This window comes from Coturnix japonica, chromosome 1 (genome assembly GCF_054131305.1).
Source record: "Coturnix japonica strain WE chromosome 1, WE-NBRP24, whole genome shotgun sequence".
Lineage (NCBI taxonomy): Eukaryota > Metazoa > Chordata > Aves > Galliformes > Phasianidae > Coturnix > Coturnix japonica.
In genome coordinates, this window is record NC_140663.1 from 112,764,183 (window position 1) to 112,791,775 (window position 27,593).

Below are 27,593 nucleotides of genomic sequence, written 5' to 3' on the forward strand. Positions count from 1 at the left end.
TTTAGCATTTTTTAAAAGTGTTTTTGCAATTTTTTATTTGTGCCTATGTAGTATCAATATCCGATTTTACACTATACAGTTTCAAGAGGTACCTTCTTTTATCTGTGTTTTTCAATGACTTAATGTGAACGAGCATTACAAACAAATCCATCTGCTGTGATACCATTGTTCTCCACATTCATTGCAAATAACAAAAGTCAACATTTGTTCATCGGGATTTGTGTTTCGCACCCAGCCTGGAAGAAAGAGAGTTCCTCTGGCAATCATAGTGACAGTGCAATCAGATTTTTCACAGCGCCTACACTTTATTTTGTTTGTCTGTGTGCCATTAATAACTTGTGGAAGCTGATGTTCTTGAATAGAGGACTCTGTGTACAGGGCCCTGAGCTGTTTCAGTTCATCACTGGCCATTTCCATCACTGTCATCTCGGCAAAAGCCTTTGGACTCAAAGTCCCTGAAAAAAGGTTATGTTTTAAGTTGCAGCTTTTAGGGTTCTTCAAGTTAGAGATTTTACTTCTGATGCAATTTTTATACTTTTTGTCATTTTTAGAATGAAGAGCAAAAACATGTTCTTCAATTTCTTTAGAAAGCTTTAGCCATCTATCAGCTTCTTCCTTGTCTTTGGCAGAACCAGTCAAAGCTTTATAAAGAAGATCTGTGCATTTACACCTCAGAGCTCTCATGTGATCCTGCTGAGAGCCTGCTTCATTAACAAGAGGTTTAGAACCTTCATTATCAATATGCCCTTCATCAAAAGGGGAAAGCTGATCTATTTCTGCATTGTTACTTGCATTTTTAACAGTTTGTGGTGGGACCAAACTTTTAGAAGGGACAGCATCTAATACTTCCTGCTGACAAGGTCCTTCAGGCAACAGCTGTTCCCTGGGAATCTCAAGATGTTCAGTTTCCTCACTCACACATACAGAAATTGACTTCTTCACTTGCACTGCTTGAAGACGGCTATTCTTGTAAAGTGCTTTCCATCTTGCTAATAGCTGCTTTGCTTTCTTTTTCAGCCCCACTGAAGGGCAGCTCTTGAGTATTCTGTATACAACCTTGACAACTTCTGTCCCCTGAAGATATTCTACAGTCATACTGACATCTTCAAGCTCTTTAAGATGATCCTCAATATCTTGGAAATTGTTCTCAGAGAGCAGCTTTTCAATACAATGGATTCTGTATATAATATTTTTCTGGTCAGACATTTTTAAACCTGAAAGAAAAAAAAAAACCATAAAACATTTTCTGCAATTACGATATTTATTACATCATTTTCTTTATATTCATCTTGTAAGTTCTTCTTACAGAGTTAACTATTCAAAATTACTTTTTAAGGAAAAAAAAACCAGTATTTTACCAACAATTGCACCAAGAAAGGCACTGCCAGAAGAATAAAAATGACTAATCAAACTTGTTTTTTTATGCACATACAGCAAAAATAGAAGTAAAAAGGGACAGTCCCAACTACTACGAGGAGACAGGTAACTACAAAGCCATTCTGCCAGCTGAGATTATAGGTGGGTTTTGTGGTGCTTGATGCATTATCACTCATACCACTGAACTACCAAGGAGCAGTGAGTTCTGAAAGTCAGTGTTTTTTACTGAAAGCAACAGATGAATGCTCACTGATGTATAAAATCTCCTATCCTATTTAGGGAACTGGGTCTGTTTAGCCTTGTGAAGAGAAGGCTGAGAGGGGACTTGATCCAGGTTTATAAATACCTGAGGTGTGGGGGCCATAGTGGTGAGGCTGGTCTCTTTTCAGTAGTGTCAGACAGGACTAGGGGTAATGGGATGAAAGTACAGCATAGGAAGTTCCGCATGAATGTGTGGAAGAACTTCTTTATGATGAGGGTGACGGAGCACTGGAACAGGCTGCCCAGGGAGGTGGTGGAGTCTCCTTCACTGGAGATATTTAAGACCCGCCTGGACGCCTACCTGTGTGACGTGGTGTAGGGAGCCTGCTTTGGCAGGGGGATTGGACTCGATGATCTCTAGAGGTCCCTTCCAACCCCTACAATTCTGTGATTCTGTGATCAATTTATACCTTTTCCAAAACATATAAAAGGAAGCTTTATAGGCAATGTATCATCCCCTCCTCACGCATAAGGCAGCAAAATATCAGAGTTTTTACAGGATTAGTGTCAACAGATTCAATTTACTGAAAATGTTGGTTTTGAAGAAGGTTCGTTTTTCCATTGCACAAAATATGAACGTATGAAAAATCCCGTCCTTCTGCTGCAGTAGCTATTTGAATAACATAATGTCTTCACTCTGCTGAACACATTCTGTACTGCTACCTTCCTGATAGCCTCCAAGGGCAGACTTTTAGAAGTAAACACTACAACTTATTTAATCTGAATGTTACAAATCGCAACATGAAAATTTACCTCAAACCAAGAAAGATTTTGCTGCCATCTTTCCAAAACGTGCAAAATAAATCTTTCTCAGTAAAAAAAAGACTGTCTCAACTTCCGTGAATCTGTATCTCAACATCTTTCTCCACTTTTCACTATTTCCAAGCATCCTACTACAAATAAATATGCAAGCTGGAGTGATATAGAATATCAGGAAAAAAAACCCACACGTTTTTTTTCTCCTCTTTCTTTTCTTTAAAGCAATCATTGCAGTAACTACACCCTCATTTGGCAAGATCTTTTTCATAAATTGTTCTAAGCACAGAGATGTCTGATTATCTGTTCTATCTGTTGTCTGATTTCAATAAAACATACAAGTTCCAATTAACATTAACTTCTGGTGCAGACAGATGAGATATATGAGGACTGATTCTTCATTTCAGACTTTTTCCTCAAGTCTTCTTACTTCAAAAGAATAAAACTACTGAGTTAATGTGGGAACAGGATCTAACAAAAGATACCTAAATAATTTTTTCATGCATTTACTGAAGATAACAGAATTTTCAGGTGTTCTGAAGAACTTTTAAGTATCACCACAACTTAATATGGGTAATTTCTACAATTAAGGAACAGTAAGTAGCTGAAAACATTTTATTGGGAGCTGTAAAGCTAAGGTTAAGAACTACTCTGCAGTATGATTAAGGGAGTAATACTAATGTAACTCAATGGATCATAAGCCCCAAATCACACTCTGGCTCCTACGTCACCCATGATTTCCACCAGTACCTAAACCTTTCACTTGTCATGCAAGAGATCACGCATTCTCTCTCTTCCAAAATCATCTCTTCACAACTGCTAACCAGGGACGCACATCAGACTGGTAAACTTTTAACATGTCTGTCGTTGCTCTTTCCCTTTCTAGCTCTGTTATTACGTTACAATTTGATCACCAAGGCTACCCAAAAACAGTCACACCTACAAACTGATTTGAGAACATCTGCAAACTCCTAATTGCTACTTTTGCAAATCCTTAAGAGTTAAAGACACATCACACGTATCCTAATACTGATACATGTATTGTCTTCCAGCCAGAGCCTTATTGCATGATCCCATATATTCTGACATTATTATATACTAACATTATTCTCCTGCTGCTGAACAGAACTAAATGCATAGGCACAGTGAGTGGTGTGTTGTAAGCACCCGTCCTCTTTCCTTATGATTTAGTCTTCAGTATCTGTGCAAAAAATTATTGGCTGAAGTTGTATATATCATGACCCTATAAAAGGTCACTTGCACTTGGAAACTGATGCAAGGCCAGATACACACACGCACATTTGAAGGAACTCACAAGTAGATTTCTTGCACCATCACTATTTCCATGATGAAATCTCCCAGGAAGGGGGGAAAGAAGAGGAAGAAAGAAAGCTGGACAATTTGCACGTTTCGCAGCTTTCAGTTGTACTACGCATGCCAGAAATAAGTTTAAACATTAGGTAGGGCCTTGGAGCTCAAAAGAAAAGAAGGACAAGACAGCGAGGATCAACTTTCATTATGTTTCTACAAGCACAGACGACAGACTAGCCTGACCTCCATAGCAAACGCTGTCTGCTTTCACTTCACTTGTCTTGAAACGGCTCATTCTTGCCTGACATTTTGAAGCCCCGTGAGAGCTCACAGAATCACAGAATGACCCGGGTTGGAAGGGACCTCAAGGATCATGTAGTTCCAACCCCCCTGCCTGGCAGGGCCACCAAACATACACATTTACTAGATCTGGTTGCCCAGGGCCCCGTCCAACCTGGTCCTGAACACCTCCAAGGACGGGGCATCCACAACCTCACTGGGCAGCCTGTTCCAGGGCCTAACCACTCTTCTAGTGAAGAACTTCCCCCTAACATCCAACCTAAATCTTCCCTCTTTTAACTTAAAACCATTTCCCCGTGTACTGCTATTGTCAGCCCTTTTGAAGAGTTTACTCCCCTCCTGGGAGTAAGTTCCCTTCAGGTACTGAAAATACTGAGCTCAATAATGTCTATAACAGAAATTATTTTTCTAAAGCAATTTCAGAAACAGAGAGAAAAGAGAGATGCACTTTTTCAAATATATTTGTAAAACTACCATAATAAAATAAAATAAAATAAAATAAAATAAAATAAAATAAAATAAAATAAAATAAAACAAAACAAAACAAAATAAAATAAAAAAAAAATAAAATAAAATGAAGCACATAGAGCTGAATCCTTCCTCATTTGTTCTGGTAACCAACCACAGAGTCTGTAACAGTTGAAAGAGTTGTTTTCTTAAGCAGGGTGGCCATGGTTACAGCAGGACAGCTCCCCATCTCCCAAACATTCACCTTCTAGTAGTCTGTCTTGAATTAGATTAAATATAATATATATGTTCTAACTTAAGACTTTTTCCCACAGTAATGCAGTGGTTAAATTCCTAGAAATCCTAAGATCTCCATAGTGGTGCATTTACTTTTTCAAGCTTATCCAACAGCAAATTCAAGTAAAGGTTATGGTTGCAGCTGAACAAAAATGGATAACAGAATGTGGGCATGAAAATATAGAAGTTTAAAACTAATTTTGGAAATTCAGTTAGCCATTAAACTACTCACGTTTATGTCCAAACAATCACTTCTGAGGAAGTGCTTTCCTCAGCTCGTATGACAAACAGCAAAGAGAACTGGGTGACCCTCTTACTCAGCAGAATTGTGTGAAAGGAAAAAAAGTCATCAAAACACATGACAAGACCAGAATTGAAATCTGTAATTAACATCTTCAGCGGAGTGGGATATTCATTATCTGCAAGTAGAAACACAAGAAACAACCAGCAGGGAAACAACCAAGTAAAAGTAATAAGTATGCCTTCATCAATGACAAATGAGAAGAAGGGTTTCTGAAGAGAAAGCATTGTACACACAGCACGGCACTGCTTTGCTGTGTGTACCCAGTTTTCAAAAGACCTTAAAATACTTCAAGCTGAAAAATGATACATACCCATAACCATAAAGTATTCCACTACCTAGACAATCACAGATTTCATCTCAGCTTCCATATTAAAAGGCAGTGTGATGAGAAACAAAAAACGTTGTTTGTGCACTGCTGCTCTGTGGTAACTGGATTTTAATCACCAAGGCTGATGTTGAGAACAAGCACAAACCCAGTACATTTTACAACTTCTGGCTTCCTTCAAAGGTTGAGGCAGAGTGCTTAACACAGGGAATCCTGCAGAGCATTTCATATTATGTCAGTATGTCAAGGAACATTTCTAGAATCCAGACACAAGTAAATACTCTGAGTCTACTGCATGTTTTCCATGTTCTTAGAGGGAGAAACAAAGAATTACTGATGTAGTGGCAACACCGGAGGGTATTTTCTAGCCAAAGTTCACATTGAACCTAAGCAGAGTAAGCCTGAGTTCTTTCTTACTCACACATTCCTTGAACACTGATGTTTCTGCTGTGTAACATGGTTTTGATGTTTTGCAGCACAATGGCAAAACCAAAAATCTACAGCCTATGTTCTTCTCCCAGGTACATGAATACTTTCTTTGGTTGTTTTGTAGATGGAATTCTGTAAGCCTGTTCTAATCTAGGGAACAGTCAGACACCCTGCATGCCGCCAAGGGGTTGTTGTTTTTTCTGCTGTCAGATATGCAAAAGCACTGATTGAAGCAAGTTATTCAGCAAATAGGAAAACAGAAGTCTAAAACAACTGCTGGCAGTCTACAAATATCCATTATTAGTTATGGAGCTTACACAATGAAACTTACTCACCTCTCTGGAGCATGGCACAGCAGTGAGGTGGTGGAGTTGGCTGCAGTTTTAAATGGGAAAATGTTTTACCACTTGAGGGGGCTGTAGTACAGCAAACCCATGCAGCCTTGTGTAATAGTGCACAATGAGAAAGCCCAGCCTTGGGGATAAAACAATTTTCCTATGGCCTTTAGGAAATTTTACATTTTTAAGATACCTATTTGCATAATATTTGGCAAAATAAACCCTCAAAAACAACAACAACAAAACACCCTGTAGGCCCAAAGGTGCCTGGTCACAGACTGGAGGGAAGGTTTTAATCCCTTATCCAGTCTTTGTGCCATACACTGTTTTTTCATCCGACATTTAAAACATTTGGAATTTTACCACTTCCCCACTTGATTTAATGCTATTTGGCAAATGCTGCTGAACAAACAGTCAGCAGTTTTCTGCTGTCTTCCTTGTTCCAAGAGGTAACACAAGGCATTTCCATTCTGCTTAATTTCAGCAAAGTATGGGAACATCCATCTGAATTCAAAGTTAAGATAGAAACTGGTTTGCATTTTCAATTAGGCTCTGTAATACTGTGCAGCTGAGGTACTTTCTTGCCAAATCATTACCACCTCTCACACTTGACCACATGGCATAATGAGTCACTGCATGTACAAGAATTAGCAATGGTGATCAATAAAGATCTATTAAGTCAGTTTGTTTTTAAGGGGAAAACAAACAAACAAACAAAAAAATAAAACAGGCTACCTCTGGTTTGAAATATAGTCATCTCAAAACATTGTACTGAATCAGAAGGTTTTAAAAATGAAAATCACTGCATGGGGGAAAAACAAACAAACAAACCAGAGTGAGAGATTTTCTGCTAACTAATCATAGAATGATAGAACGGCCTGGGTTGAAAAGGACCACAATGGTCATGTAGTTTCAACCCCCCTGCTATGTGAAGGGTCATCAACCACCAGACCAGGCTGCCCAGAGCCACATCCAGCCTGGCCTTGAATGCCTCCATGGATGGAGCATCCACAGCCTCCCTGGGCAACCTGTTCCAGTGCATCACCACCCTCTGTGAAAAACTTTCTCCTCATATCTAACCCAAAACTCCACTGTCTCATTTTTAAAACTAAGAAGCTAACCCTTGGGGAAAAAAACCCTGCCCTCTCCAAAATCATTTGGGGTCAGCCATACACCTTCACAGATTCAAAACCATAGTCCACTTAGTGCAGCAAACTTCCACTGATAAACCAAGACAAAGTAAAAAATGCATCCAAGGCCATTTCCCCTCTTCCTATCACTTGTCGCACACTGACTGCCGCCCCCTCCCCCCAACCGGGCCCGCCCAGCACCCATCCCGCGGCGCTCGGACACTGCGCCAGGCCCCACCGCCTCTCTCGGCCTCACCCCCGAGCAATATCGGTTAAGAGAGAGCTGTGTCGCTGGGGAATATGCAGCAATACGGACCCGTACCCCGTTACCTCCGCGCTGGGCCTCAATGCGGCGCAACCCTCCCCGCCTCCCAGGCCGCGCTGCGCTCCGCCATGTCTGCGAGCGGGCCGGGTAGGGGGGAGGGGGCAGCGCGGCCTGGTGCCGGCGGGACCCGGGGGGAGCAATGCCACGGCCTTTTTTCTTTCGCATGCATTGTACGCAGAGTATTCAAAGTGATTCTGGGAAATATGTGTATTTCTGGCAAACTTACGGGCGTATGATAGGGTTTATTCGCAATTACGGTGAAAATCCGTATGATTTTTACGTAAATGAGCTTGGTTTTATTCACTGATGAGGCCTATGCTGCCCTCTACTGACAAGAAAGGCTCCTGCCTCTTACCAAGGACGATTCCCAGGCAGAAACAGCCCTTTTGGTAAATACGTGAGTGACGTAATGCTTTTACAGTGGTCATCCTCATTCCGTGTATTATACACAACTGGTTACGCAGTTGAAGTCAGGCTTCCTTTTTTGCCTTCTTTTTGTGCAGCAACAAAGTGTGGGACAAGTCTGAAGTTGTACAGAAGAGGAGCTGAAAGACTGGAAGAAGACAGCGTGGCTTTTCAGAACTGGCGCAGACTTCCTTTAGCAGGGAAGACACAAGGAGCATGATTAGCCCTGTGTGAGGAGTGTGAGGAGTCTTCCCAGGAACAGAGATCAGAACAAAGGATGCCACTATTTGAGGGAGGTTCCTTACTCAGAGCCTTCTCCATTAAACTATGTTTGGTCTAATTAATCACTGTTCCAGAAAATATAGGGGCTGGAGCATCTCTCTTATGAGGAAAGGCTGAGTGACCTGGGTCTGTTCAGCCTTGAGAATAGACTGAGAGGGGATCTGATTAATGTCTGTAAATACCTAAGGTGTGGGAGGCAAAGGGATGAGGCCAGACTCTTATCAGCAATGTGTGGTGATAGGACAAGGGGAAATGGTCACAAACTGAAACATAGGAAGTTACGTACAAATGTGTGTAAGAACTTCACAGTAAGGGTGACAGAGCACTGAACCAGGCTGCTCAGACAGGTTGTGGATTCTCCTCTGGAGATGTTCAAGACCCACCTGGACTCTTACCTGTGCAGCCTGATCTATGGAGCCTGCTTTGGCAGGGGGGTTGGACTAGAAAAGTTCTAGAGGTCTCTTCTAGCCCCTACAATTCTATGATTCTGCAATAATGCTTTTTCAGTTACTCCTAAGTAAACCAAGGGATAAACATGATATACTTGTTATATTCATATACTTGTGTAATGGTATATATACATATTTTTTGTGTTTTTGCAGGGTTTTCCAGGATAAAATCAGTGCTACAGTAACAGCTTGCTTTCCTTGAGATTTCAATGTTGGCTGTGCTAAGTATCTACTTCTCTAAAAAGAATAGACTTCTATTAAACAAGATAAGATACTCTGCCAGCTGATAAATTGTTAAATATCCACAGAAATATTTGGGAAAATGTTGGTTAGACAATCGGTGAACAGTTCATCTGTGCCATCAGACAAGAAACTTGCAAGATTGCCACAATGATTACTTTGTTTATTAACTTAGATGTACATTTATGAAAGAGTTTGCAGTTCCTGAGAACAGTGCAATAATAGAATCACAGAACAATGTGTTTCCTTTTAATGAAATAGAAATCTTTCTTCTAACAGTTCTGAAGATGTTGTGTATTGGTCAAGCATTAGCAGTGAAATTTTGCAGAGATGTACTCCCATTCACCAAACATTTATAGTGGAATTATTTGAAAGAAAATATGTATGAATTCCTTTAAAACCTTCTTCCTTCAATTTGTTTTCCAAAGGATGTGCTTTAGACTGTCCTTATTATTGCCTATTCTTGGAGTTGTAACAATTGACTTTTCAGAACAGCCCAGACAATATGTGTTCTGGCAGAAGGGCTGATGGACAGGCATTTCCTGCAAAATCCCTAGACACAAGCTCCAAAGCTGTGGTTTGAACTTTCTGAAACCTTGCGTACAGGTAATGGGAGCAGCTGTTTCCAATGAAGTGGAATTGGGGAGATTATATCCTTCCTGAAGACCTGAAAGAGAACTGGTAAGTGATCACTTGCTAGAATCGCTTCTAGTGGGGGAGGCTAACTTAAGTTCTGCCCTTGGTAACAGTACTGTAGAGCAAAGTGTCTGTAATGAAATCAGAAGAGTACAAAACGTGGCTGAGAACAGCTACCACAAGCTACACAAACATGGCTGAGAATTTGTCTCCATATTTTCATCAGAAAGCTTAAGCACCAAAGTTGTGGTAAATGGTAAAAAAAATACCCTTGCTTCCTGACTGAAAATCAAGAAATGACGGAATTACAAATATTGATACTAAAGATACCATTAATCACATAGAGAACTGTAATCTTTATTATTATTAATACCTCTTACAGCATTCTCTGTAGGTTTGCAAAGTGTTGAATTGGCTGCAGCGTAGTTTTGTATTAAATTCCTCTGATAGTATGACTGTAAAAGTCAAATGAGAGGTGGCAAAAGTTCAGACACTCGTTATTGTCATAGCTCCAGAGGTGTCAGCAGAGTTTTGGCATCCAAGTTTAGCACCAGCATTCCATCTACAGCCAGCAGAAAGCAGGGGAGTCAGAAAATCAGGTTTGGAAGATGTAAAGTGCTTGAAGAAGCTGCTGGTTTTGCTATTGTCTGAGTACAGAAGGAACAGCAGAAAATTAAATGTACCACCTCCTTTGTGCTTTGCAAAACTGGGTTGTTATCTGCAAACTCCTCCTGTGGGTGGCTCCTGCAACATTGTGACTCCCAAATTCAGCCTGGGAATCATATGAGAGAGCATTTAGAGCTGGGCCATGACAAAGCTTGTCTGGAGCTACTCAGCACTTGTGCTCACTATTGGAGTTGTTGGAGAAGCACCATCTTAGTGTGGAAATAAAGAGAAGCATATGAAGAAAAAAGAATGAAACGATACTTTAAGGTGGGTTAGGGAAATGTTATTTCCTTTAACACGCATCAGTATTTCCATGGATATCACCAATATTTTCTTGCTGTTAATCTTTTCATTAGTATATTTCATGAATTTCCTTTTGTCCAGTGCAAGCAGGCTTATGTTTCTATCCAAAACATTCAAGCAATTACAAATTAAATATGAGTGATCATCAGTCACTGAAAGTATCTCTCTATTATCTTCATCCTTATGATCCTTAAAGATTGCAGTGGGGAATCCTGATTTAATGAATCAAAACAACATCTGAGAGCTGCAGAATGTTAGGTTCTTCTCAATTGCAAGCTGTAAGATAATCGTCGTGCACAAACATGCCTTGGCCATTCCATACATTCAGGGTTGACAAAATGAATCATCCCATTTAATTGTTTTGGCTGTTGAAGAAAAGTGATTGAAACCTTTCGTTACGTATCATTCAGGATTAAGTGCTCACATTTGTAGAGTAGTTTTTGAAGGACGTAGTATAGATATAGGTAATTAGGTGGTGTTTTTTTTTTACTAACCTGCGGGCAGAGGGCTACATCCAAAGTTTAACATCAGCCTCAGGAGCTGCAAATGATACCGTCAATGTTTGCTGCTGCATTGATGAGATTTTTATGAATGCCGATAATGCAATACGTTTTGTTGCTTCTGCAGAAGCCATCTTCTATTCTTTGTGCACTGAACAAATAGTCTATCGATATTATGCTTACACAGGCAGAATTTATCCCAGAGCAAGTATAGAGGATGAAACCACTTTTACATGCCAAATAACCGCACACATAAGAAATTCCTAGCTGCGCTGTTGTTTTTGAAGTCAGATTTTGTTTGCTTTAAATACATATTTAACTGTATTGCTTCTGCAATGGTTCTCATGCTTGTACATGAAGTGTACAAACAATGAAGTGCAGAATTCTTTGGCTTCAAGGGCACTGTGCACATGTAAACTACTGCAGGTTGAAGCTAGACACAGAACTTGATTTTAGTAAAACAGACCTTTAATCTTCTCAGTTTCAGGCATCCCCATCTGCTTGAGATGCGGGTGTTAGGTATCCTCAGAAGAGATAACGAGGGAGAAAATGGTCTTTTGCCCAGCCTTCAATCCTTCAGCTTCTTTTCAGAGCAGGGGGACGTAGATTCCAGACCCTCCTAACATGCAAATGAGAGTGGCAAGATGTCAGCTTCTGCTTTGAGGGAGAAAAGTCTGCTTCCCTCTCAGTTCCTGGGGACAGTGGGTAGTCTCTATCCATTTAACAGAAGTCTGAAGAACAAGAAGAGACTTGCAAAAGAGATATATATTTCTTGACTGTGTAAGAATGAGCCTTACTGTGTGGCCACTAAACCATCCTGTCTACTGGAAAACAAAAATGGTTGTTTCATGTCTCTGTGCAGTAAAGAAGGTCTGTAACTCAGCAGAATCCTGTCTGCTCCTGAAGGTCAGTACAGAGCATGAGGTTTCTTTACTTTTTTTCAGTACTAGTTGGTAACATCACCTCTGTGTGATGCATACTAAATACTTATGAAAAAAAAAAAAAAGCAGATCACTTCCTAAACAGTGATTTGTGCGACTCAAAGACACCGATGACAAAGAGGACATTTTACATATTTTATTAGCAATTAAAATATTCCCCAAAGATATGACTCCACTTAAAATTTAGCTCTGTCAAGACAGAAAAAAAACTTTTTTTTTCTTTTTTTTTGAATAAAATTAATATCTACACACTAAGTAGGAAGTTAAAATTACATCACCAGGAGTAGTAGCATCCTCTTATATACTGCTTTGAGTTCTTGTGAAGTAGAAATGCAATGGAAGACTTAAGAATAGCCTTGAAAAGAGCTTTAAGAAATGAAAGTGTACAGAGTTTGTAAAAAAGCTACACAAATATTGTAATGCCTCAGAACCTTGAATGATAAAATACAGTAGTGCTACATTCAAAGCATGTATTAGATCTGACTCACAAAAAAGAGGTGCGCTCTGCATCTTGCACATGTCAGTTCCTGTTTGCATTGCTGCACAAAGTTCAAGGCACAGTTTGTAAATTTATGTTTTCATTCTTTTTTAATAATGAAAAGATTAAAAAAAAAAAAACAACACTACTAATAAGGCAAGTATTAAAAATAGGGTTAAATCCAGTATACTCAAATATCCATTCTCAGGTGTCTTCTGGGCATAGACCAGAAAGTAGTATAACATTGTCCACTCCAATTTCTCCAGTTTTGCCCTTCCCACGTTCTGATTCAAAGATGATCTGTCACAAGAAAAGAGATGTATTCACAATGAAAATGTAGTTTATCCAACCAGTCACTGACTCTTCAAGTTAAATATCTGAGGAATGTTTTATAATAATCCAGGAGAGACTTAATGACTCAAATCCCTGCAGCTTTTAGTATTTATACATATAATTTGAACTAGGCTGATAATCCTCTGTACAGATTTACAATACCAAATGGATTCATTTAATAAGATTGCTTATTTTCATTGTACAAAGTAAATGCAGATTGAGTGAAATCCCATTATAATATTGTGGCATTACTTCTGTATGTGATGTTAGCACACTCCATTTCTTGGAGACATTACAATTGTTCATTTTCCATCTATTTGGATCCTAAGTATTAGGCCATATATCTGGTAAATACATATATTTCTATCTACTCTATATATGGTAGGCTACTAATTATAGTTGCAGTACTATGCACACATAGTAGATTGTTTTTATCAATAGAGTGTCTGGGATTTTTATTTTATAGACTGATTCTTATTTACGCAACAGTTCCTCTATGGCTTTCTGGCAGTGCAAAATACTTCAGAAAGGACTTCAATTTCCTTTATGCTTCCATTATTCGTTTGCCCTTTGCCCTGCGCTGAAAATATTCAGTCATATACATGGAAATCAGGCTCTAGAATTTCAAGAAGAAACTTGTTGAAGCCCTTACTGAGGCAGTTTTCAGAGAATTACTGGGGCACAGTGTTCTCTGCTGGCCAAACATACCCTGCACCTATGGTGACTGCCCAACCTTGATTATAATGGCGTCTCTTTCTGCACTAATGATCTACGTGAGTATGGCTTGAGAGCATTATTTTCTACAAAACAGGGATAATTTTCATTTTTCCAAGCTTATACTTACGCCTCCCATTGCGTGAAATAATAAGCAGAGATTCTGATAGTTTGTGATAATTGGAGATCTGATGAAGTTCTTATAAAATGATTGGGTCTATCTGGCAGTAGTGTCCTAGCAAACTGGAGCAATTCTGTTCTGAAACTACAACCATATAATAACTTGTCAGCCTTCTAAAACCTGTACTCTTCCATTTCAAAACAGCTTTTCCATTGCGAGCATATGATGCCTGTAAAAGAGCTGGTGGAATGAGGATTAGGAAAAAACCTACTGTGTTGGGCATAGTAGTTAGGCTATAAATTGTGTTAGACTTACACTGTTAGTTGTTTCAATCCCCTGCATTATTTCTATTTTTCCAGTTCTCCACCTTTCATCTTTTCCTTTGTCTTGCTCCCAAACAGGAGCAGTTTTTTTGTTGGCCGCAAACACTCGGAGTTTTCTCACTCTTTCGCCAGCAAGCCGATAACTGAAAATCAAGCAGTAGGTGCTCTTTGGTTTGAGGTCAGTCAGGAGAAGTTTTAGGCGGCCCAAATCCTTCTTGTGACCCACGAAGGCTGGAACAGCCATGTAGTACCCATCACCTTGTAACAAAAAATGGAAAACGCAGCTTTAATGGACACGTGCTACTTACTTATTAGCACATTGAAAGCAGTTTTACTAAGAAAATAAGTAGAAGCTCTGTTACTTGAATAATTTCAAATCAGGCTGGAGAAAAACAGCAGGGAGTGTAATTTTCAAGGAATAAGCTTTCGCTATTGGAAGTCAGATCACTTTAGAAAGGAGATGAGTTCATATTTCACTGGCAATTACAGTCATTCTTCCTTGCATTGCAATTTTCTGTATATTTCAAAAGCAAAGTCATCTCAATTTTTCAAATGCAATAGCTTGAAACATGGTGCTGTGCCTCGCTGGTCAGACCATTTCCAGCACTTGAGCCAGCTCAAAACTCTGTGCACTCCCCTCTGCAGTGATGACAAACTCATAAGGGAACCAACAGTTTATTCCTTAAATCCTGGAGGAACAACAAAATGAGAGATGACACACAAAGAGATAAAGGGATAAAAGAACTGGGTCCATAAATGGACATAATCACCAGAGCTTTAGTTGTGAAAATGGAACAAGGACTGAGTAAGGGCTTCCTGAAAGCTGCAGGAAAGAGAAAGGTACTGGGGAAAAGGAAATATAAGGAGCAGGAGAGGAAGGATTAGCAAAGAAAGACTGAGATGGAAAGACTGTGAAAGAATGGGAAGAGAATGTCTATGTTGCAACTGGAACAAGTGATCTACATTATCCACTGGTTCTACTGTAACATCTTCTGCAATCTTTCCTGTGCCACAAAGGAAGACCACAGAATCACAGAAGGGTTTGGGTTGGAAAAGACCATCTAAGATCATCTAGTTCTAACCTCCATACCATGGGAAAGACACCTTTTACTAGATCAGCTGTGGGTGGGGCATCCACAGCTTCTCTGGGCAGCCTGTGTGTGCTTCACCACCTCATCATGAAAAATTTCTTCCTTGTATCCAATCTAAATCTTTTAGTTTAAATTCATTGTGTCTTGTCCTATCTCTATACTCCCTGATAAGAAGCCCTCCTCATCTTTCTTTCAGTCCCCCTTCTAAGTACTGAAAGGCTCCCCAGAGCCTTCTCTTCTCCAGGCTAAACAACTCATTACAGGTTTCCATTCTGACACTGAAGTGCTGACTGTAAGTCTTCAGACACAGGCATCCAGCCAATTCTTTGCCCATTTAGCAGTCAATCAAACTTACATTCCTCCAATTTACTGATAGGAACATTGTCAGGGACTGCATCAAAGGCCAAGCAGGAGTCCAGGTAGATGACATCAGTGCTCTTTTGTAGAAGGCCAGGCACAGTTATCATAGTGCTATGTCTAAGCCATGTGAGTGACAACATTCCTACATCCATCTAAATGGTAGATGTGGTTAAATATCCTACCGGCCTTGGAGAGACACAATGCGTAACTAATAAGGTTTCAATTGTTTTGCAACTTGCAAATCTTAACAGTTCTATTCAAATCTTTCTTATCTTTTGATTCATTTGAGCTGAAATATGTTGCTAAGTAGCAATTGCCACTGGAAAAGCAACTTCCACTCCCAGCCTTCTCTGCTGCCTTAATTAATTCTTGATTCTATTTTCTACTCTACCTTACCCACTTTTTTTTTTTGGAGAGGATAGGACATCAAATCACAGCTGAGATAGAGGATAGATATTTAAATAAATACCTCTGTCTCGATCAGCAGGATTCCAGTCAAAGTCATCATTAGTATCTTGTTTCCAGTCGCAGACTCCTCGACTGAAACTGCAGTCAACTAGAAAAAAATTGGCAATAGAGACACACAGATAAGAGAAGCGTTGCATCTTAAGTATTGATACAAGTAATTTGCCCTTTATTCACCTAGTTGTAAGTCTATGTATTCTAAAATTGCCCACAGTTTCAATTCAGGCAGCATTGACCTAGATTAATTTGCAAAAGAAGCAAAACATTGGAGTTTATGTAGCAATTCTTTCCTTAACTCACAGCAAAACCTATTGTGTCCTTTTACTGCCAGTCTCCCACGTGCACATGATTTTATATGCTATGACTTCTGTATACTGCATTCCTGCTGATTTCCAGGTGTAGTTTGAGATGTCAGTTTTTAATCTGAACACCGTAAGTGGTTTGGGGTCTGCAAATTTTCAAGCTCTACACTTTTCCAAATGTGCAACTACACTGCTGTTGTTGCATCAGCTGAAATGCTCAAGCTTTAGTTCTTGCCATTAAAATGAGAAGCTGGCTTCCCATGAGAGGAATCCATTGCTTCACACTGAATACTCATACTATATGGAGCTGGGAGCAACCCAAATATATTGACCTTTAGAGCACACTGCAAAAAAAAAGTGTATCATCCAGAGCATATGACAGCCTTTGTGACTGTAAATGAAAATACAATTATATAACTATACTAGCAATGCTAGCATGCAAGATCAGATCAATATGTCAGCTATCTGAATTTCCTTAGAAAGGGGAATTCCTTCTGGTTCTTTGCAAGGACTTTATCACGGGACAGAGAAGTGTGGCACACAGCAATTAAAGAGCATTATTATATAAATCCAAGTCTTGTTTTCAAACCTACTACTCTCTGAATTGGAGAAGAAGAGTTTGTGTTTTTTTTTAAGACTGGGAGGCATTTCTCCATTGCTTTTGATTGAAACCCACCTTGTCCTAAAATGGATCTCAGATACAGTGAATCCCAACATTTCGGTCCCTGCCCACTTAGCTGTTAACTCCACAGAAGAATGCTGCTGTTCTTTAAGCTCATTAGCTCAATGAACCCTCTTATTTTTCCCTCTTGGATTTTGCTTTTTTCCTTGGCTCTTGTAATTCTCAAAAGCCATTTTTTTTTAGTTTCTTGCTATCTTTGCCTATCTAATAAAGGCTGTACAACTTAAAATCAAGTTATTGCATCACAGAACTGTTTCCCATCAGGAGAGAGAGTGAAAGTGCCCTCTGATCTGCTCACGCACTCTGCTCTGGCCTGATGTACACTGCAGTCTGTCATAGTTACCAGAAGGCAGTGCAGTTTTCTGTTTGGAAATGTATGGAGTGATTTCCTAGGTCATGGCCAAAGTTTAATTTGTATGCATAAATTGACTGGTTTTGAGCCTCGTATGCTGCCAGCTGATTTTACAACAGTTTTCAATGTGAAAAAAAACAAAGAATCACCTTACTCTGATATCCACAGGACTTACTGATGAATTGGGAGCTATTGTGAATTTATAGACAGGCTATTAAAGATCCAGGATAAATATTTACTCAGTCACGTTCAAGGGAAACTGAAACCAGGACAAGATCCAATAACAAATGGCTGAAGGGCATTGAGATATGGTTGTGTGCTATGCAATATTTCTCGAAAACAGTTTAATTTTATAGATGACCAAAATGAGTTCATGTTTTTTATGAAAAAAGTAAATGAAATGCATTTGCAAATTAAATTTCCATGTGGGGGAGCTTTCCTTACACACCTTAGCAAGAGCTAACATGTTTTGAAAAGAACACAAAACCAGGTTTTCACATTGGAATTGGTGAAATTATTTGGCTATATACCATCTCTAAATGCTCAGAAACCTTTTGTTGTATGTTAAAGACCTTTAACTGGTTCAGCTAAGGCAGATACAGGTTCTTAATAAAACATGCAATATGCGATAAAATAAACACTACAGAATAAAAAGAATCTACCTTCATGCTCTTGTCTTGTCACCGAAACTCTTCTTTGTGCCAGGAGAGGGCCAAAGGCAGCTGCTTCTTTACCCTGGGGAACTGGTGAAAACAACTTGTCAAATCATAACAGGAACAGAAAGCAGAGCTTTATTCCTCCATACCCATTGCAGTCATTCGTTTAAGTAATCCAATGTATGTGTTCTTCACTTCTCCATCAAACTTACTTTCCTAACCCTGGTTAACTAACTCCAAATAGTAAAACTTTGTTCAAATTGCTAATTCCCTCAGCACTGTGCCTTCTAAGATGCAGGCAATTCAGCTGCAAGGTTTACAAAGTCAAAGAGCTTTGCATATGCTCTTTCTTCAGCATGACGACCTGTTTTTTTGCTTACAAAATTTCAGCTACTGGTTGAAGTATTCGGACTGAAAGAGATGGTGAAGACAATGATGTGAATGCTTGGCAGCAAACAGGAAGCTCAAAACATGGGTAATGTGTGAGGCTTTGTAAAAGCCATAAATTTCAGGAATCAAAGGCCCACACTATGCTATCTGCGCTGCTGTAATGGGAGCTCTGGGAGATCATTCTTCTGAAGCTGTACTTTCTCCTGAGGCATTTGCAGGCCTCATCAGCTCAGCTGGGCACATGTAGGCTTCATCGACCAGTCTTCCTGTTGGGAAGGAAAGGCATGGCAATTGCTCTGCTCTTCCTCACCCTCCTTGCCACAGTTGGTGAGCACAGCCACACATTTCAATCATCAGGCTTGGTAGAAACTCCATAGAAAGCTCTTTTGTAAAAACTAGTTGACTTGTCCTGTGCCAAACTGGAAGAGTCAGTACGGCAGTGATAAACGTCAGGTGCATTCTCTACAGTATTGGCCTAGAGGAAGTATTTATGCAAGAAGTGCTATTTTTTAGCAGCAGCCTGACAGAGGAAGGCAAAACCTCTTAGGTTTGATGAGCTACAAAGCTTGCAAACTCTTATTTTCCATGGACTGTCAGCCAGGAGCCTAAGTACTTTTGAAGTTCAGTCGTTAATCTTCTTTTGTATTACTCTAAGTGGTAACTAGAGAAGTACACACTAAAAAAAGCCAATGGTTTCAAATTCTTTGTGTGGTGTCCGCGTAAATAACTAATCACAAACAAGGTGTTGGCAAGACACGCTTTCACTGGCAGAGGACTCTATCCTTTGCAAAAGCATATGCAGATGATACCTTCAATATATACATATATCCCTATGAAAAAGGAAGAGATAAGATGTCCTGTTTTAGAGGAGAGACGGTAGATCCTTTGGATTACCGCTTACAAAAAGTGCTTATGAAAGCCCAGCATAAGGAAGTTCACTTTTCAGACACACCACGTGGGCAGCAGCTCCTCAGCAGCGCCAGGTGGTAGGAGCTACGGAAATCAAAATTACATTTCCCTACTTGGTATTAGTCATGCCTTTAGGATGTTGCAGATGCCAAGTATTTTAAAAGTCATGAACTTCATATGTATGCCTGTTGTTGTTTTTATTTTTCCAGACAAGAGTTCAGAATCCAGTTTGTTTCACGAGTTCCACTTACCTACAAATTCTCATCAAAATACTCCAGCGTGCTTGAAGTTGTAAGCACATGCTCAGTATTAAGAACATGTTTACAACCCACTGCAAACCAGAGCCTCCAAGTACCATAAAGAATATACCATTTCTTAATTTTTCACGTCTTTCAAAACTGTCAAAAAATTGCTCATTATGAACACCAGAGAAAACACACAGCAATGAAGAGGCCCTAGAGGCTGTTCTACAGGGGCCAAATGAGCCAAGAAAGGAGACTCCTGAGATCTTACAAGCTTTCTGATGAACTGCCAGGAGCTTGTTCCCTCTTGTTGCCCTTGCAGCCTTCTCCTCACCCAGAACACTGCTTACATCACCTGGATAATATTCTTACTTAAGGCAAAGATTAATAGATCTTTCTCCAAATTAATCTATGTCTTCATATACACATTTAGGAACAGGCAAATACAGTTTAGTTGTTAAGTTTAGCATCATGCCATAAACTTGGCCTCATATTTTATGAAAGAGGCTCAGGCTATGAAAATCCTTGCCAAAATGAAGAAAGCTATTAAAATGTGAAAAGATCTTGAAATGTGGAGAAATTTAATAGAAGATAGCAGCTGCCAGGAAGATTTATTTACAGAGTTACTGAATTACACTTGAGAGATACAAATGCAGGTGTAACTATGCTGCAGATGCTTCCAGTGAATGACTATCACATACATAAAAAGGTCAAATTTTGTATCCAAATCTATTTTTTGCTTTCAGTGTCAGACATTACAGCCAGGTTCTCCACTTACTGGAAGATACCACTTATGAGAAACTCTATGCTTCAGCTTACAGAAAGGCTGCCAAGAATCCTTACTTCTTGGAAGGTGCCTACATTTGACATTGAGCCATCACTGGACATAACCAGAATACAAAGTCCGTTCCCTCCTAAGTATTAGGCAGGAGTCAGGCTTGCTTTTTTCATCTCTTCCGCTATTCAGAGGTACTTGCAGAAATACAGAACTTCCTCAAAAGTCTTAATCTCTTGATCCTTAAGAATACAGTCTCCAAGAAAAGCTCACATAAGGGCCACTTCTGGTGCAGCAGAGTCAACCCCTTATTTCTGCAGTACTGGCATCCACACACCTGCATATATGTAGCACTATCTATTATATTATCTGCCATTATATATATAATTCCTTGCTTCAGGGTGCTTAAGGGCTGGCGCCATCAGTATACTCTTATGAGGTTTGATGCGTTGATCTTACAGGCAGAAATTAGTGGCAAGAAGAACTAATACCCTAGTCTTCAGAGGTACCTATATAACCAAATACAACCAATTTACCAGTTCACCAACTTGGACTACACGGCTTCTTGTTTGGAGCTGGCTTGCACTCGGATTGCTTGGAGTGAGCACAGGTCCACCTGCAAAGTATCATTTATATAGATTCTCAAGTCAGTCTAGAAGTAAAATAAGGGATAAAGAAATCACAAAAGCAACAGAAAGTCTGCAGGAGCACATCTGGAAAAGATACTACACGAAAGTACCCAAAGTTAAAACAAAAAACCCACAAACCCAGTGAGTAGAATAGATCTGTGGAGTACTATTTTACAGGCATGCTTCAGAAAAAGAACACCATTGCAGATAGATTTTCCTTTATGTGCACTTGGTTTCACCTTTCTACTTTGCCAGCTACTGCATTTAAAATTACATACGCTGTATTTTATACTCCTGGAAATAACGTTTTGACTGAAAAAATACAGCTTGGATTATAGCTTGAAAGTTATTTTCTAGTTGTCTGCACTAATGCATGTGCTATCTTTAAAGCTTTAATTTCTTCTTGTATTCTTGGTAGTGGGTCTGTATTTCTTATAAATCACCAGCAGCATCAGAATGAGCTCTTCCTGAGACAACAATACCTGAAGAACATCTGCAGCAGAATACAGGTACCCACGTGTTTTAAGGAGTTAACTGTGGGGACTGAGGTGTATTTTTGTTTCTTGTTATGACTGTTATAATTTTTCTATCCCCTGGGAAACGCCTATGCTTGTTTTTGCCTAAGTAGCCTAATTAGTCTACATGTAGAAATAACACCGTATCTGGGAGAAGCAACTCACAGTCAATGATTCTCACACATACAATCCCACAGTGTCTAAACCTGTGGCATATCTAACACTGCTTTCTGACGGTAAGAGCTCAATGAAAACTGTAAGCAAACAAACAGAAACTCTAAAAAACAACCAACAAACCACTTCCACCCCCAAAACTAGAGTGGGCACTGTAAAAGAAATCCATCAGAATAGAAGAGAGAGTAAAATGCAGAGTGTTTTCTTGTATATACCATAGATCACCTTCAGACTGAAAGGAATATGCTACGTTTCTGCTATCCATCCTCCTCTGAAAGAACTACATCTGCCAGATGCCCAACATCTTTGGAGCTTTTTATCTATAGCTGTGGACTGAGCTGCAGCTTGAGCATTAGTTGATCACACAGTGATCTAATTATCAGAAAAGAATGATATTAAAAGCAAACATTTTGATTAACGGAGAGTTTTCTTGCTCAGAATTAAGAGTCTAGAATGCATAAAGCAGTCTACTTATATTATTGCTGAATATATAAGGAAGCCAAAACTTTATTACCATTCTTGGTGCTATCAAAGGAAGGAGCTTGGACGTTAACACGGCCGGCTAGATTATATTTTTGTGCTTTACAAATATTAATGTATTAACTTTGATGTCACTCTTAGTGAGTCCAGTAGTTGTTTTGTTCAAACACCATGGTGTGCATATCCAGAATATGAAATCTGGACTTGACATTTCAATGCCCATTGCATTTCATATCACTGCATAAAAGCAGTTCCTACTGAGTTAACAGCTGTAGTTGAGGGTGTTTATCACTTCTGGAAATCAGACCTTAGGATCCCATATCACACAGAAAATAAGGAAAGGAATAAACACAACTCAGAACCTGAAACAACAATTTTTCCCTCATACCCTGCAGTTCCTGCCTCATTTTCTGTGCATCCGCAACTTTTGTAATCAATAACACACAGCTCTGTATACTGAACCACCCCCTGCATTGCAGGACAGATCCTTCCTTCACACTGAACAAGGCAAAGGCCCCATGGAAAATACTCATTAAAATCCATTAAAGAATGTATCGCAAGGCATAAGAAGATAAGGAGGAAAAGTAAGCTAACAGTAACAACTAACAGTACTTTTGACATTTCTTCAATGTTGAGGGCTTTATTTTTTGCTATCTTAAACTATTGCATTTTTAAAAGACTGGGATGAATATTTCTCATAAACAACCTATTTTATGTGGCCTATTTTAATAATTTAAATCTTCATGTATTAATTCCATTTTTTCCCTACGGCAGTTCTCTGTGGCTGCCCATATATTTCAGATGTAGTAAAGGTACTGTGATAAAATAGTGCATACATTTAAAAATAATAATTAGAATCTCTGAAAAAACATGACCTATCAGTTTTTCCTAATTGGCTCCTTTTCCTGGAAGACAAACAATACTGATATTAATAATAGAAAAGGCAGATGCAGAACAAGTACTTCAGGGGATTACACAGAGGAACTTAATGTGGTAGTAAGGGAATTGTTGCTGAATAGATAGCAGCAGAAGAGGAAGAAAAAACGATGAGTAAAATTACCAGCTGTAAATTTGAGATAATCTCATACTCCAGAGACCATTCAATAACATTAACAATGAAAGTCATTTTAAAGCCAAATGTTCAACCAGTTAAGTGGATGGATCGACTACACTTTAGTACAATAGTGAGGATCAAGTGTAGCTCAAGGAAATTTAAAAGGGAAGGAAACAGTTAATAAGCACAAACCAACTTGGAAGAAAAATGGAAATGGAAAAACATGTTAAGTCATGCACATAATGGGGATCAAAACAGAAAGCCATAAATAAAATAAAGTCCATATACTTAATGAAACTACTCCTGGGACACAGTAGTGTCCCTCTATGAAGAAGCACATCAATCTTCTTCCACAGCTCCCCAGCAGAATAACATCTCACTGGCATGTTCAGCAAACAAATCCCTTATATTACTAACGTTAAATTCCAGTCAAATATGACAAAAACAAAGAGAGCAGAGGAAAAAAAAAAACAAAAAAAAAACAGAGAAATCACAATGCTTATAGTATTTTCGAGCAATAACAGCAACAGCCATTGCTGTCAATTGTAAAGGCTATTTCATAGTTGTTTCAAATATCCTGACTTGGTTGAAAAAGTCCTTGAGAAGGAACCTCATCAAACATCACTGAGCACTGGAACAGGCTGCCCAGGGAGGTGGTGGAGTCTCCTTCTCTGGAGATATTCAAGACCCGCCTGGACGCCTACCTGTGTGACGTGGTGTAGGGAACCTGCTTTGGCAGGGGGGTTGGACTCGATGATCTCTAGAGGTCCCTTCCAACCCCTACAATTCAGTGATTCTGTGATCATCACAGAACTCTCTTGTGTATTATTTTGACTTTAATTACGCTGTGGACAACGGATTTTCCTGATATGTCTTCAGTCACATTGGCAACTTGGAAATGAATCCGTTCCACACAGTGTGGCAGCGAGTATTCAAAAAATACTTAGAAAAAAATACCAAACCATACTCAGGTTCTCAAAGTCTGGTAATTTTTTCAGGACTTTCCAAGTATGTAATGTCTGAGTTGCTTCCCTCAGCCCACCAATCCATCTATCACAGAAAGGCAGAAAGAGATACGAGGGCTGACTTGATGATATTTTCATCAGGTTGCTTTGCCTGAGGAAGTGAAATAGCCCACATTCCTTTATGGCACCGAGTACTGAATAAAAGTATCAGTAACTTACAACAATATTATTTATTCGTATTGAGTTAATTTAGTTAAGATCCAGGCTTTATTGCTTCTTTTGAGACAATGGAGGTAAGACATCTAATTCTTTTGTCTGAACCTCTCACATGCATTTGGCAGTACCAGTATGATGAGGCTGGTCCAAGAGTAGATTGCTACCCAGTGAAAAATTCAGCTCCAACTTGACTTCATCTTCTGCCCCTACTACCTTTTTTGGGGACATTATTTATGAAGGGATCTTCAGAAGCTGGATAGAAAGCTGCATAAGCTTGCCAAGAGTGGAAGGATGGGTAAGGAGGTAGGGTTTATGTGGTGTGGCTGGCCAGAGCAAGAGTGGTGCCCTGGATATAGGATCATCAGATTTGGAGTCATGGCACCATCAGCCAGAAACCTTTCATAAGACATCAAGACTGAGTACAGCCTGGAGGTTAGAATGCAGATCTCATCACACTAGATAGCACTGTTTTTGGTACTACACTGCAATGCAATGTTGAAAGAACAGAAAAAAATCATAGAATTATAATTGCTGAACTGCTAATCAGGAGATTGCCTGAGGCCTATCTATCAAATTATAAGTATTTTTGAGGATACATATTTCACCTGTATTCCTGCACCGAATTTCGGCCAGCTTCGTGCTAATAAAATACTCTTCTTATATCATAAGAAGAATATCATACAAAATAGCAATTAAAAGGAAACATGAAATCCAACTGAGAAAATATTTCAGTCTTCCTGATAAGTGGCTAATGTCAGATATTAAGAGAGATACATAGGATGCATGCTCAAATACCATCAAATAGTGAGAGTGCCCATTCAGATAACCTCTCTCATCTAAACAAAAGAGATAAAAACCCTCTGTGATTCACAACATTATTTTTCTGATGGAATGACACAAAAAAAAATAGTGACACCTATTGTATGTTTTGTATCATTCAAAACACAAAGACACCGAAGTGTATGTTTTTCCTATGAACAATACACACTATTTGAGTGATGAATATGTCTATCACAAATCAAAGCTAGTTCTTGTTTTAAGCATAACGAAACAGCAAAATATCCTGTTTTGTTGGAGCTTCTGTGAAGAAAATGGGGAAAAAGCTATATGTAAGCTGCCGTGAAAGAACAGGTGGCAGAATAGAATGCCTGCCAGGATGACACACTCTCTTCTGTAAACATTGACTGCAGACAGTTTCCTCTAAAAGGCAGATTCACTAGCTCTAATCCCACAGTAGGTATACTAGATTGATATTCAGTTCCTACAAGTAAACTAGGATAGAACAGCTATAATGTCTGGTGACTGTTTTGTTCATGTTTATATATATACTTAAACTGAAACTAGCATAAACATTGAGAAACTTACAGAAGACATCTCCTCTAAGGCTTTGCTCATGGTCAATCTGATTCTCATAATCTTCCTTCTCTTCCTCACTTGTCTCATCAACTTCCTCTTCTATGGTAACTTCAGTTTTTTTCTCTCCCACAGTGTAACTCCCACCAAGATCAAAACCGCCTTCGTAGTCCAATGACTGCAAGTGGGTCTTAGAAGCTGGTGTCATGGCTGCTTCTGGGATCACATTCTTGATTGCTTTATGCTTTGTCACACTGCTTTTATGTGCAAGAAGTTTCTTAATTGTGTCCTTAGCTGTTCCGGGGATTCTTGGAATTTCCTTCACTGATTTTTCAGGGACAGCTAGAAACCAGAAGAAAATAGAAAATATTCACCTAATGAATCATTCAGCAAACATGTTTATAAATGCCCTTGATAATACCCAGAGACTCATACACCTAAATTCTCTACCATGAGACATAAGTTCACCTCTGTACTGTACTATGTATGCTTTTACCTCTGCTGTACAGACAGCTTTCTGGTTTAGAACTGTAGAAGGACAAAATGGTATGGGTTGTAAAAAAGCTTTGAAGACCATTTAATTCTAGCTCCTTTGATCCATTAGACTGGGTTACTCAACTTGGCCTTGAGTGCCTCCAGGAATGGGGCATCCGCAGCTTCCCTGGGCAGCTGTGCCATCACCTCACCACTCTCCTAGTAGAGAATTTACTGTGAGTTATAGTGAAAACACAAAATCGTCCCCCTCTTACAACCTCAACTGGCCTCATGTGTAACATAGGCCACACAGCTGCTTATATTCAACATTTATATACAAGAGATCGGAGGGAAAAAATAACTTCCATCATTTTGTGGACTACTAAAAATTGTCCACAATGTGATTCCCTACAAAACAAATGTTAACCTACTAACAGTGAGAATTTTCCTTAGACATCTTTTGTGAACTCTGCCCTAACATCCCTTTTACTGCAGGCTGAAAAACACTGAAATAAAGCATATTTTGAGGTGAGATATATCAAGCTGATACATCACATCTCATTTAGTTCTAAAGGATAAAACACTAAAACTTCAGAGAGGTACCCAAGAATTCCAAACTATTATCTTGAAATTGCAAGTTGGACTAGAACGTAAATACACAATTTCCTAAGATTTTTACTATTTTATGATTCCTTTTGACTGACAAATACTAAAACGATATCTAGCCTTGTGGTAGCTTGCAACTTCTGATCCTGCTCAGAAACACATAGGTCAGAACTGAAAAACTTAGAGTGGAGTAAAAGTCAACCAAGATTGTTCAAATCTGTAAAATAAAAGACATAAATCTGAATGTGTGGGTTTTCCCCATTTTTTGGTCCATAATTGAGCATAATGAAGTCAAATATCGCCTACAACCAGACAGAAAACTTCAAAACACTTAGCGATAAGAGGACATTTTTCTATTTACTTAGCAGCCACGATTTTCACATTATGCTTTTCTTCTTAATATACTGTGTCTTAAGACAAAAGCCTTTTGTTTCTTTTCAAATTCAATTATTCTCTCCACAATCATCAAACTATGTTGGGATGCTTGAATGAGGGACTATTTTTAATAGAACCCCATTTGAAGATACAATTCCATTGATGCAGGAAGCCAGAATTGATTTTCCAGCAGCAATGAAACCCAGAAGCAGTGCAAAGGGCTCCTTTTGGGTGGTCCCGTGTGGAGCCAGGAGATTAACTCAGTGATTGTCATGGGTCTCTTCCAGCTTGGGATAGTCTATGATTCACTGTTACTTTTTACTGTATGTTTCTTTTCACATAAGTAAAGAGAAAAGAAGAAAACCACCACTTAATGAAACAAAGCTGTAGTCTAGTAGGAAAAGAGGAAAAATCCCAGAACTGATATGAATTCCTGGATAATATAACCCTAATCAAATTGAATTGGTCAGATTTTATTTAAAGCAATTGGTAGCTACATTTTCTACTTAGTATCCCAGTACAATCAGACTCTTGGTT

General features: G+C 39.1%; 2 protein-coding genes across 9 annotated transcripts in view; both read right to left on the minus strand.

Moving 5' to 3' along the window:
• Nucleotides 1-7,689, minus strand: TCEANC (transcription elongation factor A N-terminal and central domain containing). 8 transcript variants are annotated; one of them, XM_015848226.2, is made up of 3 exons: nt 7,606-7,689; nt 4,982-5,075; nt 1-1,214 (listed from the first exon to the last, which is right to left on the minus strand). In XM_015848226.2, the coding sequence occupies exon 3, from the start codon at nt 1,204-1,206 to the stop codon at nt 136-138; it is 1,071 nt and encodes a 356-aa protein (XP_015703712.2). In that variant the 5' UTR covers nt 1,207-1,214; nt 4,982-5,075; nt 7,606-7,689; the 3' UTR covers nt 1-135. The 8 variants fall into 8 exon arrangements, 7 of the variants coding, with proteins under 7 accessions (XP_015703712.2, XP_015703704.2, XP_032297145.2 ...); XM_015848218.2 differs by having other exon boundaries at nt 7,598-7,689; XM_032441254.2 differs by lacking the exon at nt 7,606-7,689 and adding an exon at nt 6,143-6,161.
• A 4,454-nt stretch (nt 7,690-12,143) lies between these two features.
• The window catches only part of EGFL6 (EGF like domain multiple 6), a 35,826-nt gene continuing 20,376 nt past the window's right edge, over nt 12,144-27,593 (minus strand). The window contains exons 8-12 of the mRNA XM_015848189.3: nt 25,614-25,943; nt 17,906-17,986; nt 15,912-15,998; nt 13,984-14,249; nt 12,144-12,800 (exon numbers count right to left, since the gene is read on the minus strand). Coding sequence (XP_015703675.2) covers nt 12,705-12,800; nt 13,984-14,249; nt 15,912-15,998; nt 17,906-17,986; nt 25,614-25,943 — 860 coding nt within the window. The 3' untranslated portion in view covers nt 12,144-12,704. The remainder of the gene's footprint in view (nt 12,801-13,983; nt 14,250-15,911; nt 15,999-17,905; nt 17,987-25,613; nt 25,944-27,593) is intronic.